Source organism: Bos mutus, chromosome 7 (genome assembly GCF_027580195.1).
Source record: "Bos mutus isolate GX-2022 chromosome 7, NWIPB_WYAK_1.1, whole genome shotgun sequence".
NCBI classification, from domain to species: Eukaryota; Metazoa; Chordata; class Mammalia; order Artiodactyla; family Bovidae; genus Bos; species Bos mutus.
This window is the reverse complement of record NC_091623.1, coordinates 39,153,903-39,174,463: the sequence shown is the minus strand read 5'-3', so window position 1 is coordinate 39,174,463 and position 20,561 is coordinate 39,153,903. Positions and strand designations below refer to the sequence as shown.

Below are 20,561 nucleotides of genomic sequence, written 5' to 3'. Positions count from 1 at the left end.
ATTACTAACCAACACTGTTAGTTCCCTGAAGGCAAAAACTGTGCCCTACTCATCTCTACATCCCCAAGCACCAGTGTGCTTTGCATACAGACAATTCCAATAAACATGTGTTCACTGTAATCTCATACAACTAGAAGCAGGCAAATAAATGAATAAATAAATAATTTCCTTTGGGCTTATCAGATGCTCGAAATTTAAACATTCAGTGGTCTACAGATAGATATGCCATTTCCTTCTCCATCCACTTCTCAATGCTTATCAAAACAATGATTTTTTTTTTCATTTAAATTTCCAGCTAACTGGAGCAAAACAAAAATATACAAAAAGAAGAGTGAGTGAGCATAAGATGAAGGGATACCAGACAGGGAAATCAAGAAGGACCGAGGGAGAAAAGGTCTGAAACACCCTCTGAGCTAGTCCAGTGACACAGCTTACAAAACAAAGACAAATTTTATACAAAACTTTTAACTAGGAGGAAAAAGCAATGCTACAATCACTTCAGGAAGGACGTTTATATCAAATGGGAAATGCAGCTTACAGTGCTTTTATCATTTCTTCTTGCATCTTTTGTAAGGAATCGAGAAGCAGAGGAAGCGTAGTGTCATAATACTGATTCTGATGAAGCTGTGCCCCTTTCAGTGCCAAAACATACTGATTATGCAACATATGGAGTTTCATTGTGGCTTTGTCGTAACGTTCCTTAGCCTTTTCAGTTTCTTTCCCTGAAAAAAAAAAAAAAGTTGAATAAAGTTAAGAGATAATTTAAAAGTTCTATCTTCACTATATGCAAACTGAGTTACCACTAATTCATGTTATCTCACCCATTTTATGAATAATCAAAAGGCTACTGAACACATATTATGTTTATTTGTCAGTACTTTGTACAAAGGATGCTCTGAAGCCAGTGTACCCTGCAGGAGCTGTTTGATGAATAAAGGTCAATATACAATTTTTTTTGAAAAAGTGTACAGATATACGCTCCTTCTCATCTTCAAGGAGCTTACACCAAATGGAATGACAGTGCACGTGAAACTGCATAGCCAAGAGAACAAGAAAGTTTGTAAAAATGTTAAATTTGAAGGTCTACTTTTGAGATGTAAGTCAAGACCAGGGAAGTCAGAGGAGACTGTGGAGAAAACAGACCTTAAAAGATAAGGCAAGTCTGGAAAGGTATAAGAAAGACAGGAGAGACAATAATAGTTCCTTCACCTCACTCTCTTTCTCCATTTCTTCCTTCGTTTCATTCAATAAATATCATTACCTGCTCATCCCCAGGAACTGTGCTAGACATTGGGAATTCAGCATTTGGCAAAACAGAGTCTTTGACAATAGCCCATGGTCTGGTGATTTGGAATATTGAGTGAAAACATGGAGAGAATAAGCAATGTTACATAGGCAAGCAAATCAATAGCTCAAAGATAGCAAGTTTTGAGGAAACGAAGGAAATAAGCTGCATAGCTCAGATAGTTTTAGGTTGTGAATGACTTGAAGATCAAGCAGAGAAATTTAGACTTGATACAGAACAAGTCTAGAAGATGACAAAGTAATAAGAAATTTCTATGATTCCCTTACTAAAATCATTCAGAAAATATTTACAGGTTGACAATATAAATGAATGATGATACAAACAAATAAAAATTTTAAGCAGATCTTCAATTTTTGAAGCAAACGGAAAAAATATTTCTTGTCAATTATCTAGACTTCATAAAAAGTTTTTGCCCTCTATCCAAGGAGAGCTCACCAAATGAATCCTTCCCCCAAAATAAATCTTATGTTGAGAATTCTTGATGCAAGAGGTTTTTCTCTGCTTCCACTCTGTTTAGACTCAGCACCCATTTGGGTATTCCCTATAGACAGGAGTCTGAAAAGCATCTCCTGTTGGAGACAGCAATCCTACTGCTGGGCATACACACCGAGGAAACCAGAACTGAAAGAGACACGTGTACCCCAATGTTCATCGCAGCACTGTTTATAATAGCCAGGACATGGAAGCAACCTAGATGTCCATCAGCAGATGAATGGATAAGAAAGCTGTGGCACATATACACATTGGAGTATTACTCAGCCATTAAAAAGAATACATTTGAATCAGTTCTAATGAGGTAGATGAAACTGGAGCCGATTATACAGAGTGAAGTAAGCCAGAAAGAAAAACACCAATACAGTATACTAATGCGTATATAGGGAATTTAGAAAAATGGTAACAATAATCCTATATGCGAGACAGCAAAAGAGACACAGATGTATAGAACAGTCTTTTGGACTCTGTGGGAGAGGGAGAGGGTGGGATGATTTGGGAGAATGGCATTGAAACATGTATAATATCATGTAAGAAACGAGTCACCAGTCCAGGTTCGATGCAGGATACAGGATCCTTGGGGCTGGTGCACTTGGATGACCCAGAGGGATGGTATGGAGAGGAAGGTGGGAGGTGGGTTCAGGATGGGGAACACGTGTATACCCATGACGGATTCATGTTTATGTATGGCAAAACCAATCTAATATTGTAAAGTAATTAGCCTCCAGTTAAAATAAATAAATTTATATATTAAAAAAATTTTTCAAGTGAAAATTAAAAAAAAAAAATCCCCAGCCCAGGGCCAAAAACAGAGAACCCAGAGTTTTTGCAAAGAGAGGAGGCATCAGACTTCCTCAGGCAGACCAACAGAATTGGAACAATTTTGTCTTTCTCATCACTCTGCTAATTCTGAAGAAAAGGAACCACATTCAGCTGGTGAAAAAGTGAACAAATCCTTCCAGCAAACTGGCATGTCTCTATTACCAACAAATTCTAGTGTTTCCAAACACTAGAACCACCACTGACTCCTCCAGGGAAGCTGCAGTGCGGCTTGACTTCTCCAGTTACAGACATTAGCTTGTTCGTGCACATGAGGATATTTTAATAATTATCCAAACTATTCATAAAATATTGCCCTGGATAACCTATTTCACTTTATAACATAAAGAACTCATTGATGAGAAAATAATTTAATCACTAGAGTGTCTTTCCTAAGCCCTTTCATAGCTGACTGGAAAGAAGTCCTAATACTACAGTAGGAGCAAATATATTAATTCAGTTCTGATCTGAAGGGATCAGAAAAAGGTAACACTAGCTATCAAAGAAGTAGGTTTTCTCACTTTCTGATTGCAACACACACAGTCCTGGAGTGGACTGCCATTCCCTTCTCCAGGGGATCTTCCCGACCCAGGGATCAAACCCAGGTCTCCCGCGTTGTAGACAGACGCTTTACCGTCTAAGCCACCAGGGAAGTCCATATTATTATATGCCACGAACTAGTAAATAATCATATAAAATTTTAAATATATAACTGAAATAAGAAATTCATTTAAAACTTCTTATCCTTATTAAGAGAAGGATGCTGTGATTTTTTTTAAAAAAATTCTATCATCTGAATTTTTAATTTTTAAAAATGTTCATTCAGAAACCAATATATTTTTGTCCTCTGTTAATATAAATTCCTAAAGTGGTTGTAACTTACTTTGCATGACATGAAGGCTAATTTTTTAACTTAGCAATTAATAAGACACTTCAATAATAATAATCACAAATGATTTTAAACATTCTTAGGAACACATCTGCTTACAGGTTCAGTTACTTTAATCATTTCTTCATCGAATACTCTGTAAAAATAATTTGCCCATAAACATTGCTACTTAACATCCTTCTTGCAGAAATACATTTCCAAAAAAATCTCCAAAAGGCAGTACAATTGATACATCTATGATCAGTCCCGCAGCCTTCCTCTAAAAGAACAATCCCCTTTTCTACCAACCCACACAACTCAGGCAGAGACTCCCATATGAAGCTGTCACCTGAGATCCAAACTGTATACCCAATCAAACAGGAACAAATCTTTCAGCTGGGAGCTAAGTCACACTAATGCCTGAACACCTGCTGCAGTCAAAGTCCATGAAAATTTGCTGCAGAAATTGCCAGAGCAGCCCTTTCTAAGGTCCTTTTCTTAGAGCTGGTTCTGTTTGGGTTGGGTTTGGTTTCATCATTTTTAAGCAGATTTATGGTGCTCTTGCTTGATATTCAACAAATTCTGACAACAGATATGTCAAAATTTCACATACAATTAGGCAGTTAAATCAACTCCAAGTAATAAAGAAGTCTTTTAGAGTCCACATGGCCATAATCAGAAAACAAGGCAGCACTCTTTGGGGACTGTATTCTAACTGCATTCTAATTGTTTATTTTTATTGTAAGCTTCAAATTATAACTAGCAAATTCAATGAATTCCACATTTTTCCCCCTCCTTAAAAAATATTGCTTTCTTTGTATAAACTCTATTACTCCCAATTAATTACTTAGATATTTTTAGTATAATTTCAGGAGTTAAGCTTTTCACACAAACATTTTCATGGAGACATTTAAACCATTTAAACCACCCATCTGTCTTCCTATTTGTACAGATTTCTAAGCTGTACACGACCCATCTGTCTTTCTAGCTGGTATAGAAATGACTCACGAAATATGCCACACTTGGCTAAAATTTTATAATCCAAAATAATATTAGAAAACTTAAGAACCTCCCAGCTAATTCTTTTTTTTTTATCAGATATCCCTGGAGAAGGAAATGGCAACCCACTCCAGTACTCTTGCCTGGAAAATCCCATGGACGGAGGAGCCTGGTGGACTACAGTCCATGTGGTCATAAAGAGTCGGACACGACTGGGTGACGACACGGTTTATCAGATACAGTGTACGACCAACAATGTGAAGAAGGCTGTCATAGCAAAGTCTATGAACAGCTTACCAGTGGTCGTCTGCAAATGTAGAAAACAATTAAAAGCCTTTAAAAACATCCAAGGAAGAATCCATTATATTAAAATAATAATAATAATACATAAGATGAAAATTTCTTTTAAAATAGCTCTGGGTCTAACACTGAAACACACCAGGGGAACGTCTCGTGCAGCTTGCTGTCCCCCAGGCTCACAGACACCGTGCACTTGGCTATACGTGTGCACGCGCCCGGTACATCCTCCCTTGGAGACATTCACAAACGTTTCAAAAGCATCAAAAACATGCCGTCATTTGAAAAGAGAGTCTAGTGTACTTTTACTTGACTTGTTTTTAAAAATATTTAGGGTTCCAAAGAGACTATTTAAGTAAATTCAAGAAATAGTAATACTGTGTGAAAACCAGTTATAACTAAATTTTTTAAAATTCTATTCACTTAACAAAATATATTACAAAAAAACTATGTACCATGATTCCTGCTGCACAGCATTTTAGTTCAGGATATCTCAGATCAACATTATACTTTCCTAACTTTTAAATAACCATACCTTAGCTTAAAATTAATGTGGACTACACACAGTAAATAAATTCTCATGACAGACACAGAATCACACCTCTGGTGATGTATGCTTTTATTTTTTTTAACGACAACCAGCACTGAAGCAGGGCATGGACTCATTCTACGTGTCAATTATCAGGGAGAAAAACATCCAATTTTTCTTCCTCCACATAACAAAATTCACAAACAGACTAAATCACAATTCTTTTTCCTCCACTTGTTGACAAATCCATTTAATGTTTGTAATAACAGAGTGTGTAGACAACATGTCATGCCACAAACAATATTATGAAGCTAGCAAAACTCAATTATGGATGTTTGACATTTACAGGAGACAGGCTAGACTAGTCATTAAGTTAGTCTAGAAAGTCAAGTATTTTTTATTAAAAACCTCTGAAGCATTTACCATTTGTTAAATATTATGGTGAAAAGCCTCTGGGTAACAAATGAGAAGTGATTATTTTCCAAAAGTAAAGTGCCCGCAAGTAGTCTCTGCTTTGATGTGGATAAATAAATGTTTTATCACCTTACATTTTTCCTTTCTTTCAAAACATTCCTCAACTATACAATACTCATTACTCTGAGTAAGAGGAACATGAACAAGAATTCATCTTAACTTACAAGTCACTCCGCCCAAACGTCTGCACGTGTCTTTTTCTCATGGAAGCTAAAGTGGAAACAAGTATCTATGTGGGAACCATGAATAAGCTATCTATTTTACTCAGTGATGTTCTGACAACAACAAAGTTAAGAAGTCACTTTTCATCTCGGTTTCTCCTTTGATTAGCTGTACAATCCAAGCATGTCATTTAATATAAACTTCAGCTTTTAATTTTTAATCCTGGGAGTTAAATTGTCTGCCCTTCTCAATCCACTGGGTTGTGATGGAAATTAAATGGCAGAAAACTGTCAAACGCACAGTTAATAACAAAGAAGACAGAATTCGGGCAGCGGAAAACAACCTTTTTGATTGTATGTTCCTGTAAGGTATTAAAAAATATGAGATGCATCCATACTAGTACAACAGAACTTTATGTATCAATCAAGAAATATTTATTGAAATGCATTACAGGTTTTAGACTGTTCAAAGAACTAAAATAGTGATATTTTTAAATTCAATATAAAATAGCTTTAAAAAGCAAGCTCCCTAGCTCTGTGCAATGTCATTTCCTTGTACAGAGTGACTGCTAGATTCAATTGACCCTCAGTCTTTTAATAACCTACAAACTGAATGATATTTCATGGTCAAATCTATATTCCTAATAACAACGCTATGAATGGGGGATTCCGAGCAGCTACAATAGGGGCAGCTGCATAATTCTGAATCTCCCACATATTATCTAAGAATATAACAAAGAACAAAGAGAAAAACAAATGAAACCTGCACCCTCAGTACAACAGAGAATGTTCAAAGTTTAAATCTGCAGCGACTAGAAAAATAAACATCAAATCTTTTAAAATGATCTTGCATCCTCCCACTGCAAGCCTTCATGGGCACCAAAGACTGTTCTGGGGGGGAAAAAGGGAAAAGAAAAATGCACGGAAGAGAAAAGAGAGACATACAAGAGCTAGCAGTATGCCTAAGACTCATCTAAAACCACCATCAGAATATGGAGGTCTACCCTACATGTGAAAATACTGAAAAAGTGTAATGGCTGATCACAGAACTGACCTCGAGACAGGGACTTTAAAATGCACGTGAAAGACAAGAGACGTAGTCTTAGAAAGGTGATTCTTTAGAGGGAGGAATGGTAACACGAAGGAACTGTGAAAAGGGAGAAAGGAAAAAATCCTACAGAAAAGCAAACAAAAATGTAAGGAAGCATATTTCTGTCACAAAAGTGAAAGGCATGAGACTGTACCCTACTCAGCAAGCTAAAAAGTTGGGTTGCCTCAATTTCATGGATGCGGGCAAAAGACACAAGACTCGGGACAGAGACAAAGAATAGTTTACTTCTCAGTTTATTTATGAGTAGCTAGAATATCACTGGGAGAAGGCAATGGCACCCCATCCAGTACTCTTGCCTGGAAAATCCCATGCATGGAGGAGCCTGGTAGGCTGCAGTCCATGGCGTCGCTAAGAGTCGGACACGACTGAGCAACTTCACTTTCACTTTTCACTTTCATGCACTGGAGGAGGAAATGGCAACCCACTCCAGTGTTCTTGCCTGGAGAATCCCAGGGAATCCCAGAGAATCCCCGTCTATGGGGTCACACAGAGTCGGACACGACTGAAGTGACTTAGCAGCAGCAGCAGCAGAATATCATCATTTGTGGAAAAAAAGACTATAAACAAAGTCAAACAACAACCAACAGACTCACAGAAAATTTGTGTCCCATGTATAACAGAAAAGGGACTATTCACTGTAATATATCTTTAAATTCTTTAAATTATAGGGAAAAAAATTGAACTTCAATTTTAAAAAATGGGCAAAAGAATTCACTAAAAATTACTTTTAAATGGCCTTTAAAGATATGAAAAGATGTTCAACCTCACTCATAGTAGAAGAAATGTAAATTAAAATTACCTACCAAATTAACAAACACTGTTCTGACAATGATGTGGAGAAATCAATACTCTTATACATAGTTGGTGGGAATGTAAATTGGTATAATTTTTATAGAAGGAAATCTGGCAATATCTAACAAAACTACACACACATTTATATTGTTACCCTACATTCACACTTTTAGAAATTTATACTTAAGGTACTGCTTCATAAATAAAGATATTGCTTCAACAATTAAAGAAAAAACTTTATGTACAAGTTTACTCATGGTAGTAGTGTAAATAATTAAAAAAAACTGAAACATGCCCATGCATAAAAAAGTGCTTGAATAACTTATAATAAAGTGCTACACAGCAGTTAAAAAGAATAACAAAGAAATCTACAAACTGAAATATTGTGATCTTTCGGGACACAATGTCAGGTGGGAAAACAAAATGAAAAAGCATATCATAATATTACGATTTTTATATAAGAAATAAAGAGAAATGATGGAGATATTCTCTAAGAATATAGTTCTATACAGTTCTGACTTTTGGAACCATTAATGTCTAACCATGGAACAACAGACTGGTCCCAAATAGGAAGAGAAGTATGTCAAGGCTGTATATTGTCACCCTGCTGATTTAACTTATATGCAGAGTACATCATGAGAAATGCTGGGCTGGATGAAGCACACGCTGGAATCAAGATTGGAGGGGAGAAATATCAATAAACTCAGATATGCAGATGACACCACCCGTATGTATGGCAGAAAGTGAAGAAAAACTAAAGAGCCTCTTGAGGAAAGTGAAAGGGGAAAGTGAAAAAGTTGGCTTAAAGCTCAACATTCAGAAAATGAAGATCATGGCATCTGGTCCCATCACTTCATGGCAAATAGATGGGGAAACAGTGGCTGACTTTTTTTTTTTTTTGGCTTCAAAATCACTGCAGATGGTGACTGCAGCCATGAAATTTAAAAGACACTTAGTCCTTGGTAGGAAAGTTATGACCAACCTAGACAGCATATTAAAAAGCAGAGACATTACTTTGCCAACAAGGGTCTGTCTAGTCAAGGCTATGTTTTTCCTGTAGTCATGTACGGATGTGAGAGTTGGACTATAAAGAAAGCTGAGCGCCGAACTGTGGTGTTGGAGAAGACTCTTGAGAGTCCCTTGGACTTCAAGGAGATCCAACCAGTCCACCCTAAAGGAAATCAGTTCTGAATATTCATTTGAAGGACTGATGCTGAAGCTGAAACTCCAGTACTTTGGCCACCTGATGCGAAGAAATGACTCATTTGAAAAAACCCTGATGTTGGGAAAGATTGAGGGCAGGAGGAGAAGGAGACAACAAAGTATGAGATGGTTGGATGGCATCACCAACTCAATGGACATGAGTTTGACTAAACTCTGGGAGTTGGTGATGGACAGGGAAGCCTGGCATGCTGCAGTTCATGGGGTTGCAAAAAGTCGGACACGACTGAGCAACTGAACTGAACTGAACTGAATGTTTAATCATTAACAAAATAAATTAAGTCAACTAGGGTAAGAGAGGAAATGCAACTTAAAATGGGAGACAATAGAAACAAAAGTGGTGCCAGAGAAGACTCCTGAGAGCCCCTTGGCTTTGGTGCCAGAGAAGACTCCTGAGAGCCCCTTGGCTTGCAAGATCAAACCAATCAATCCTAAAGGAGATCAACCCTGAGTATTCTTTGGAGGGACAGATCCTGACGCCCTAATACTTCAGCCACCTGATGTGAAGGGCAAACTCATTGGAAAAAGACCCTGATGCTGAGAAAGATTGAGGGCAGGAGGAAAAGGGAGAAGGGGAAGACAGAGGATGAGATGTTGGATGGCATCACCGATTCAATGGACATGAGTTTGAGCAAGCTCCAGGAGTAGGAAAGCACAGAGAAGCCTGGCGTGCTGCAGCGCACAGAGTTGCAAAGAGTCAGAATGACTGAGCAACTGGACAACAAGAAACAAGAACCAAACTGTTTTCCCCAGTTTGTAATGTAAATAGTGGGGGGAAAAATTAATCCAAGTAATCTGGCAAACAATATCTGACCACAGTGGAAGACAAAAGGCAAAAAGCTCTAAACAAATACTGAACTACAGTAGGCAGATTTCTTTTTTTCAGAGGCATAAGTTAGCAATTCTGAAATCACCTTTTAGGACTGGACAGGTAAGCAGACTGTAAATAATAGCAGCCAGGTTTCTCACTGTCAAAGAAGGAGATTACAAATATGTAAATAGGAAAAGACAGAATGAACTGTTTGGTGTTTGAGTAGAATTAGAAGTATCAATGTGAATACTTCAGTTTCAATATAGACAGAGCAACAGACACAGACGCAGGCACAGAGGTATGCGTGTGTGTGTGTGCACTTGCTGATTTCCTATCTCCGTCTACTGAAAGGACTGAGAACAAAGACATCCCAGCAGCGATGAGCACACCCAGTGCCAAATACTGGTTTTTAACTATCATCTTCCACTAAGTGAAAGCTACAGATCCTTAGAGAAATGAAGCAAAACCCAGGACAGGAAAAGTATAACATGAGCCAGAAAATAAGTGTTCAATAAATAACAGGAACATGCCAAAAAGACAGAGGAACCAGTTTTCAGCTTCCTTCTCATGTACAGAGAAAACGATAAAGTTGTAAAACATTAATATTTGTAGAATATGGCTGAAGTATATATGAGAATTCTTTGTATTAATCTTCCAAAATTTCTGTTGTTCCAAAATAATGTCAAAATTAAAAATAGAAAGTTGTAAAAACTCATTAAAGCTCATAAGTATCTAAATGTTCATTATATCTAAAAATTCAGTTATTTAGCCTAGAGATAAAAAGTCTCAATGACAGGAAAAAAACTTGGTTTTAATATGTATGTTTCACAGCAGGTATACTTACACAATAAGAAAAATTAATAAAGACGGCAGAAACACTTTTTTATGATCCTTTTGTTGGTAGTTCTGCTGTTTAAAGCGATCCCCAGCGCTGTGCCGAAGTGCCGCCTGGTGCTTTTGTGCTCAGGAAGCCTGTGATGTCTTACGGAGCAAATGTGTGTCAGACAGCCCTGCTGAGCCATGAATCACAACACTGCTAGCTGTGAGTTTAATATCGATGAGTAAACAATATACATTGAAGAAGGTGTCTTTAAACAGAAGCACACAAAAAATGAAGTGGTGTATTGATCAACTGTCAAAAATGCTGGGACCCTGCTTGCTGTTGCTGCTAAGTCGCTTCAGTCGTGTCCGACTCTGTGTGACCCCATGGACTGCAGCCCACCAGGCTCCCCCGTCCCTGGGATTCTCCAGGTAAGAACAGCGGAGTGGGTCGCCATTTCCTTCTCCAATGCATGAAAGTGAAAAGTGAAGGTGAAGTCGCTCAGTCGTGTCGGACTCTTCGTGACCCCACGGACTGCAGCCTACCAGGCTCCTCCATCCATGGGATTTTCCAGGCAAGGACACTGGAGTGGGGTGCCAGTGACCCTTCTCCAGTGACCCTGCTTAAAGAGATCCAATTTCTTATGTTATCCTCACCCAAGGCAATGATTCAGTAATCAGCTAATGCTAATTTAGTATTCACATTGATTTCATAGAATGTAACTACCACAAATAACAAGAATCAATGGTGTATATATACCCAGAATTTGACCACTTCTCATCACCTCTGCTGCTGCCAGCCAGGTCCAAGAAAGCACTGAGCCCTTTCCTGGATCACTCCAGTAGCCTAGAAGTAATCGTACCTCCATCCCTCCCCAACCACTCATATTATTCTCAACAAAGCTGCCAGAATTCTACTCCTAAAACTTAAGTTCATGTCGTTCCTTTGCTCAAACCCTCCAATGGCTTTCCACTAGCAAAGTGAAAGTCCCTCAGTCGTGTCCGACTCTTTGTGACTCCACGGACTATACAGTCCATGGAATTCTCCAGGCCAGAATACTGGAATGGGTAGCCTTTCCCTTCTCCAGGGGATCTTCCCAACCCAGGTCTCCCACATTACAGGTGGATTCTTTACCAGTTGAGCCACCAGGGAAGCCCAAGAACATTGGAGTGGAAGCCTATCCCTTCTCCAGTGGATCTTCCTGACCCAGGAATCGAACCGGGGTCTCCTGCATTGCAGGCAGATTCTTTACCAACTGAGCTACAGGGAAGCCCCAGCAAGACCCCACATAACCTGTGCCTCCCTTCCACCCACCACCGTTCCGCCTCTCCATTCTCATCTCGTACCTCCACACCTTTCCTTTACCAGCCCCTCAGTTCCAGCCACACAGGCATCTATGCTCCTCAGAGGCTCCAGACACGATCCCATCTCAGGGGCTGTGCTTCCACATGTCCCTCTGGAGTACAGATAAGCACATGTTCACTCCCTCACTTGCACCCTTCATTTAAATGTTTTTCTTTGTGACACCTAAGTTGATCATCCTCTACATCCTATCTACCTACCAGGTTTCCTCCATCACATCTTTCATCACCTGACACACTGTATGTTTCATTTCCTTATTTTCTCATTAGCTAGCTTCTGCTCTAAAACACAAGCTCCAAGAGGCAGGGATTTCCTGTGCTCTGTTATCTACAATATCACTTATACAAATAACAGTGCCTGGTAAATAACAAGAAAATGTACAAATTGATATAGTTGTTATTTTCTTTAAGTAAACTTAAATAATTTTTTAAATTAAAAGTTATAGAAAGATTACAGTTTTACCTTCTGCATCTGTTTATATCATCTTTCTAGTAATCAAGTCCAAAACTAATATTGTTAAGGAGCTCACCTACAAAATATAGAGGAAAATCAGCAAAAGAATATAACTTCTCTTAATCTTGTTGTATATGAAACTTAGCTTTATTTACTTAATAAAACTAAGCAAAGTAGGGACAAATCAAATTATTGTTCTTTCATATTATTTTTAGGAAGTTATCTGCAGAATATAAATGAATCACGTAGCATATCCTATCCCACATAATATTTCAGCATCTGATGCAAATATTATAACTGTCATTCCAATTTATACAGCTTTAACCCAATGTAAATTAGATTAATAATTAAGAGTGCCATTATTCCTTATGACTTTGTAAAAGTCCTATCATATTAAGTTCCATACACTGAAAAACATTCATGCCATAAGTTAGCTGTTGATATATATAAATAAGTAGATCCAAAAAAAGAGAAAAACCACCCACTTTCAGTTCATTTCAATAGACCAATAACCAACAAAGATAGCCTGAACTCTATTTTGGTCTTTAGTAAATTCTGTATTCAAAACACATTTCTTCCATATGTTGAACTGAGAGGTAATTTGAATTTCAGAGTATTTTCCTAGAGGACCTCCATACATCATTCATACATGATTCTGAATTTTTTAAATCCCCAATATTTAGAGGTTATCAAATAAGAAAGCCAATTGCCATTCTTAGTAGACTCAAGGAAATCAACTAAAAGAGCTTTTCCTAAGTTTCATTCATTTTTAAGATTTAGATTTGTTTAAACACAAATTCAACCATCTGTCTCAAGTCTGGGCTCATTTCAAACTGGTTTTCATAATTAAAGTACTCCAGAGAGACAACTCAATGGATCTAATCACTTTTAATTGGCTATAATATATCACAGAACCATTCGTAATGCATGAAGAGGCAATTTAAGAAAATCTACTTTCCCATTACAGAAAATTTTACTTTTGAATGAGACTTACAAGTAATCCCCCACAGCTCAAGCAATAGACAGGCTCGTACTCTGTCTGCTTTGGGTAAGTGAGGGCTTGTTGATAATCAGGCATTTTACCAATGCTTTAGTTTTCCTCTCTGTTTCTCATAGAGAAGAAAATAATTTGAAAAAGAGTTTGTTTCCTCTCTCTTGTTATAAAAGCTGATGAAGAATGTTCCTCACAAGCTTCTCCAGACTGACTGGTAAGGGCATGTATAGTGTGGAAGAGTTCGTCCTGTCTTTTCTGAATATGATATGCACAAAGCAGACACACTGAGACTCCCACCCATGTACGAGAAGCCCCACAAATGTCTTTGTGGGTATTCTGAGGCTTAGTAAATATAAAACCATTAGTGTAATTCTAGCTATAAGAATACACAGCTGTGAAGCAGTTGTTCTGAATATCTTTTCCGATATTTCAATATATCTTTGAGCAAACTATAGAACTTCAAAGGAGAATCATATTTAAATTCACTTAATTCAATACTATATAGCATTCCTTATATTTTATAAAACTAGCATGCGTTTACTCTTTAGAAGTATTTTTTAACTTTGAAAAAGGTACTAACATGGCGTACAAACAAGGCTGTGCATGTAAGTATGCAGATAAAGATGACGCATATTTTCTACAATATTAACAAGATGACAGTGAAACAAACAAAATCTGGGAATGAAGAAACTCATTCAACTTTACCAACATATGAGACAGAATGATAAAGTCCACTAAGACTCTAAAACTTAGGTGAATGTGCCAAGTAGATATATGGAAGATTGAAGAAAAGACCCAAATCATAATTATTCAGGCAAATCTCTAATACCTGAGATGAAAAATACAGTGCATGAAGTTAAAAGCAGGTTAGACACTGCAGAAGACAAGATTAGTAGAACTGTAGACATAACCATACAAGCTAACCAACATGAAAGAGAAATAATACAGAACAAGGGGGAAAGTAAACAGACCATCAGAAGGCTGTAAGCAAATACAAACTGCATAACGCACACGTACTGCAGTCGCTGAAGGAAACGAGACAGAAACGTAGACAGAAAATATACATGAAGAAATAATGGCTGAAAGTGTCCCAAAGTTGATAAAATTTATAAACTTTCAGATATAAGAAGCTCAAAACCCATAAATACAAAAAAATCACATAAAGGAATATCAGAATAAAATTCCTCAAAATCAATAATAAATAAAAGGAAATCCTAAAAGCTGCCAAAGAAATACAAACCATGTACAGCCACAAAGAAAATGATTAGAATAGATTTCTCCTTCAGAGCAACAAAGGGCAACATCCTTAAAGACCTAACAAGAAAAAAAAAAAAACCTGCCAAGAAAAATTCTATACCCAACAAAATATATTTCCAAAAAAAAAGGTGAAATGAAATCTTTTTTAGATGTACAAAAGCTGAATTTACCACTTGTAGACTTTGTTGTTGTTCAGTTGCTAAGTAGTATCCGACTCTCTGCAACCCTATGAACTGCAGCACACCAGGCTTTTCTGTCCTTCACTATCTCCCAGAGTCTGGCTCAGCTCATGCTCATTGAGTCGGTGATGCCATCCAACCACCTCATCCTCTCTCGCCCCCTTCTCCTTCTGTCCTCAATCTTTCCCAACAACAAGGTCTTTTCCAGTGAGTTGGCACTTTGCATCAGGTGGCCAAAGTATCAAAGTTTCAGCTTCACTATCAGTCCTTCCAATGAATATTCACTGTTGATTTCCTTTAGAATGGACTGGTTTGATCTTGCTGCTGTCCAAGGGACTCTCAAAAGTCTTCTCCAACACCACAGTTCAAAAGCATCACTTCTTTGGTGCTCAGCTTTCTTTATGGTCCAACTATCACATCCATACATGACTACTAAAAAACCATAGCTTTGACTATACGGATCTTTGTTGGCAAAGTGTTATCTCTGCTTTTTAATACATTGTCTAGGTTGGTCATAGTTTTTCTGCCAAGATGGAAGTGTCATAATTTCATAAGATCCATATAGTCAAAGCTATGGTTTTTCCAGTAGTCATATATAGATGTGAGAGTTGGACCATAAAGCAAGCTAAGCACCAAATAAGTGATGCTTTTGAACTGTAGTGTTGGAGAAGACCCTTGAGAGTCCTTTGGACAGCAAGAAGATCAAACCATAATTTCAAGGCTTCGGTCACCATCCACAGTGATTTTGGAGCCCAAGAAAATAAAATCTGCCACCGTTTCTACTTTTTCCCCATCTATTTGCCACAAAGTGATGGGACTGGTTGCCATGATCTTCAGCTTTTGAATGTTGAGTTTTAAGCCAGCTTTGTCACTTTCCTCTTTCACCTTCATCAAGAGGCTCTTTAGTTACTCTTTGCTTTCTGCCAATATAGTGGCCTCATCTGCATATCTGAGGTTGACAGTTCTCCCAGTAGTCTTGATTCCAGCTGTGCTTCATCCAGCCCGGCACTTCACATGCTGTACTCTGTGTAGAAGTTAAATGGGCAAGGTGACAATATACAGCCTCGACATACTCTTTTCCCATTTGGAACCAGTCAACTGTTCTAAAACCAGTCAACCAGTTCTAACTGTTGCTTCTTGACCCACATACAGGTTTCTCAAGAGACAGGGAAGACAGTCTGGTACTCCCATCTTTTTAAGAATCTTCCACAGTTTGTCATGATCCACACGGTCAAAAGCTTTAGTGTAGTCAATCAAGCAGATGTTTTTCTGGAATTCCCTTGCTCTCTCTATGATCCAATGAATGTTTGCAATTTGATCTCAGCTTGTACATCTGGAAGTTCTCGGTTCACATACTGCTGAAGCCTAGCTTGAAGGATTTTGAGCATTACCTTGCTAGCATGTGAAAAGAGCACAGTTTGTGGTAGTTTGAGCATTCTTTGGCATTGTCTTTCTTTGAAACTGTAATGAAAACTGACCTTTTCCAACCCTGTGGCCACTGCTGAGTTTTCCAAATTTGATGACATGTTGAGTGCAGCACTTTAACAGCATCATCATTTAGGATTTGAAATAGCTCAGCTGGAATTTTATCACCTCCACTAGCTTTGTTGGTAGTAATGCTTCCTAAGGCCGACTTGACTTCATGTTCTAGGATGTCTGGCTCTAGGTGAGTGACCACACCATCGTGGTTGCCTCAGTCAGTAAGACCTTTTTTGTATAGTTCCGCATAGTCTTGCTACCTCCTCTTAATCTCTCCAGCTTCTGTTAGGTCCTTGCTGTTTCTGTCCTTCCTCATGTCCATCTTTCCATGAAATGTTCCCTTGGTATCTCCAATTTTCTTGAAGGGATCTCTAGTCTTTCCCATTCTACTGTTTTCCTCTACTTCTTTGCAATGTTCATTTAAGAAGGCCTTCTCATCTCTCCTTGCTGTTCTCTGGAGCTCTGCATTCAGTTGGGTATAATCAATTGATTATATATTCTTTGCAGCCGAAGATGGAGAAGCTCTATACAGTCAGCAAAAACAAGACCAGGAGCTGACTGTGGCCCAGATCATGAACTCCTTATTGCCAAATTCAGGCCAAATTGAAGTAGAGAAAACCACTAGCCCATTCAGGCATGACCTGAGTCAAATCTCTTATGATTATAGAAGGGAGGTGATGAATAGATTTAAGGGTTTAGATCTGGTAGACAGACTGTCTGGCAAACTATGGACAGAGATTCGTAACACTGCAGAGGAGGCAATAACCAAAACTATCACGAAGAAAACAAAATGCAAGAAGGAAAACGGGTTTATCTGAGAAGGCTTTACAAATAGCTGAGAAAAGAAGAGAAGTAAAAGGCAAGGGAGTAAGGGAAAGATATACTCAACTGAATGTAGAGTTCCAGAGAAAAGCAAGGAGAGAAAAGAAGGCCTTCTTAAATGAACAAGTAAAATGATACCAGATGGAATAAAGAATTCTATGAAAGATGACTACATGGATAAATATATAAGATGCTTTAATATAATTTTAAAGATATCTGACTAAACAAAAACAGAAATATTAACAATATAGTATAAAGTTAAAAACATATGCAAAAGTAAAATACATCACAACAATAGCACAAACACAGGAATCATACCAGTGTCAGGATTCCTTGTTGTACAAGGTGATACACTGCCACTTGAAGGTATACTATGGTAAAATAAACATAAAATACCAAAACGGTTATAGCTAATGAGACAACAAAGGAGATATGACAACAAAGAGAATCTTAGGAAATTTTTTCAATTAATTCAGAAGAAGGAAGAAAAAAGGAAAAGTACAAGGAAGAACAATGGAACAAGGGGAAAGAAATTGCAAGATGACAAATTTAAACCTAACACTGTCAAAATCAATCCCATTGTAGTCTAACCATCCCAATTAAAAGGTAGAGACTATCAAGATAAAATAGCAAGACCTCATTATATGTGCTTATCAGCAACGTAGGTCAACTATAAAGACTAAAAAATGCTGAAGTGAAAGGATTAAAAAAATACCATGTAAACATTAATCAAAATATCTAATATTAATATCAGAACAAATAACACAGTAAAGAATAATACCAGGGATAATAAAGGTCATTTCATATGAGAGAAAGGTCAGAGCATTAGGAGGGAACAACAATCATGACGGCTGCTTACACTCAATAGCAAGTTTCAAAACTCATTAAGCAAAAAACTGACAAAACTTCGAGAAGAGACAAACACAACCACACTGGGAGATTTCAGTCGCCCTCTCTCAATAATCGAGAGAGCAGGTAAACGAGTATCAGTGAGAACATAGCTTTTAATAATACTGTCAACCACCTGGCCCACGCCAACAGTATAGACCACTGCAAGCAGCAACAGCAGAATACACGTTCTTATAAAGTGCACACGAAGCATTTACCAAGATAAACCAACTGTGGACCTTATAAAATATATTCATAAGTGTAAAAGGAATAAAATCATAAAAAAATTCTCAGAACAAGTGAAATTAAATTATTAATCAAAAATAGAGACTTTTTTAAATGTCAAAACTTAGGAAACAGTACATTTCTAAATAACCTGTGGATGAAAGGGAAAAAAAACAAAAACAAAAGAAATATTTGAAGTATTTTGAACTAAACAAAAATGACGGCATAATACATACAAATTTATGGAATGTTGTTAAAACACTACTTAGGGAAATTCATAGCACTAAATGCCTATATTAGAAAAGAAGACAATTCTCAAATCAATGATCTTTGTTTCCACATTAAAAAAAAAAACAGACAAACTGGTGCAAATAAAGCCTAAAGCAAGCACAAGGAAGGAAAGAAACAAAGATCAGAGTATAAATCAATTAAAAAGAAAGCAGAAAAACAGAAACAAAACAAAGCCTAAAGCCGACCTGTGAGAAGATTAATGAAGCCAATAAACCTCTAGCCAGAATGATTAGGTAAAAAAGACAAGACAGAAAGTGTCAATAACAAAAATGAGAAAGAAAATATCACTGCAGATTCTGTAAAAGGGTGAAAAAGGAAGTATTCTGAACAACTTAGTACCAATAAACTTAACAAACGAACAATTCCTTGAAAGATACAACCTACTAAAACTCAAAGAAAAAGATAAACAAATAGCTGGTATCACCTAAAGAAACTGAATTTATCGTTTAAAAATTTTAGCTGAAAAGAAAAAAATAAAGCAAGCAGACCCACATGGCTTCACAAGTGAATTCTACCAATATTTAAGAAATACTATGAATTGAACACAAGGATCTCTACAAAATTAAAGAGGGGGAAAATCAAGCAGAGGAAAAGTGTTAAAATTATACCAAAATGAGACTAGCTATTAAAAGAAACAAAGACAAATATGAAAATTCATAAAAACTTAGCCAATCATATCAAATAACATCAAAAATAATAATACATCATAGCCAAGAGGAGTTTATCCCCCGGATGTGAGGTTGGTATAATATTTGAAAAATGTGAAAATCAATCAGAACAACTTACTGTATCAAACTAAAAGAAGAAGAAATACACATCTCCACAGATACAGAAAAATCATTTGACAAAACCTAATTTCCATTACTAAGCAGGAATAAAAGTGGACTTACTCAAGCCAACAGAAAGAAAAATCTTTGAGAAACTATAGTTAACTTCATCCTTACGATGAAAGTCTTCCCCGCTAAGATCAGCAGCAAGGCAAACATGCTTGCTCTTTCTTCTTCTATTCAAGACTATATTGGAGATACTAGCTAGGGAAGTTAGGCGAGGAAAAAGAAAAAAAAAAAACCCTCTAGACTAAAAAGGAAAACTGTCTTTATCCGCAGCTAATACGATCCTGTGGGAGTCCTCCTGAGTAGTTATTGACTCTCTATAAGGAAGATGTGACCACCTGAAAATATCATTACATAGTTAACTGGCTCTACTCAATATAAAAAGAAATTCAAAATATTAAAAAGATTAATATAAAAAATATTTTAAAAAGAGAGGATACAACAGCAAATTTTTCCACTTAACAACCATTATGTCAGAACCTTAATTTGGATACAAGCTTTATGGACTCACAAAATTGTTTTATGGCAAACCTAACCATGTATTTAATCAACTAAAAGTATTCAGAATAATATGCAATAGGAAAGGAAAACCTGTGTATTTTGCATTCAAGAACTTACTATTCCATGCTATCAAGAAACATTCTAAATTATTAACTTCAGTTCATAATTTGGTTGTTCTCAGCATACATGTTATAAGTAAAAACCAACAGACTACTGTCCAAATTAGTCCAAGTTAATTTAAGACAAATATTTGTTCCTGCAACACAGACGAGAACAAAATGAGTTTGATATTTAGGATATATTGCAAAATAAAAAAAGTTTAACTAAAATGAAAGTGAAAGGCGCTCAGTCATGTCCGACTCTTTGCAACTCCATGGCCAGAATACTGGAATTCTCTAGGCCAGAATACTGGAGTGGATAGCTTTCCCTTCTCCAGGGGATCTTCCCAACCCAGGGATCAAACCCAGGTCTCCCACATTGCAGGTGGATTCTTTACCAACTGAGCTATCAGGGAAGCCCAGCAAAAATGATGCTCTACTAATATTACAAATGAATGCTATCCTTTACATTCGATAAC

The 20,561-nt window shown here is 37.1% G+C and overlaps 1 protein-coding gene across 2 annotated transcripts in view; it reads right to left on the bottom strand.

Annotated features, from left to right (window-relative positions):
* Positions 1-20,561, bottom strand: part of FER (FER tyrosine kinase) — a 460,352-nt gene that overhangs the window by 343,923 nt on the left and 95,868 nt on the right. For both annotated transcript variants that reach the window (XM_070373202.1, XM_070373203.1), the window contains one exon: positions 539-722. In XM_070373202.1, coding sequence (XP_070229303.1) covers positions 539-722 — 184 coding nt within the window. The remainder of the gene's footprint in view (positions 1-538; positions 723-20,561) is intronic.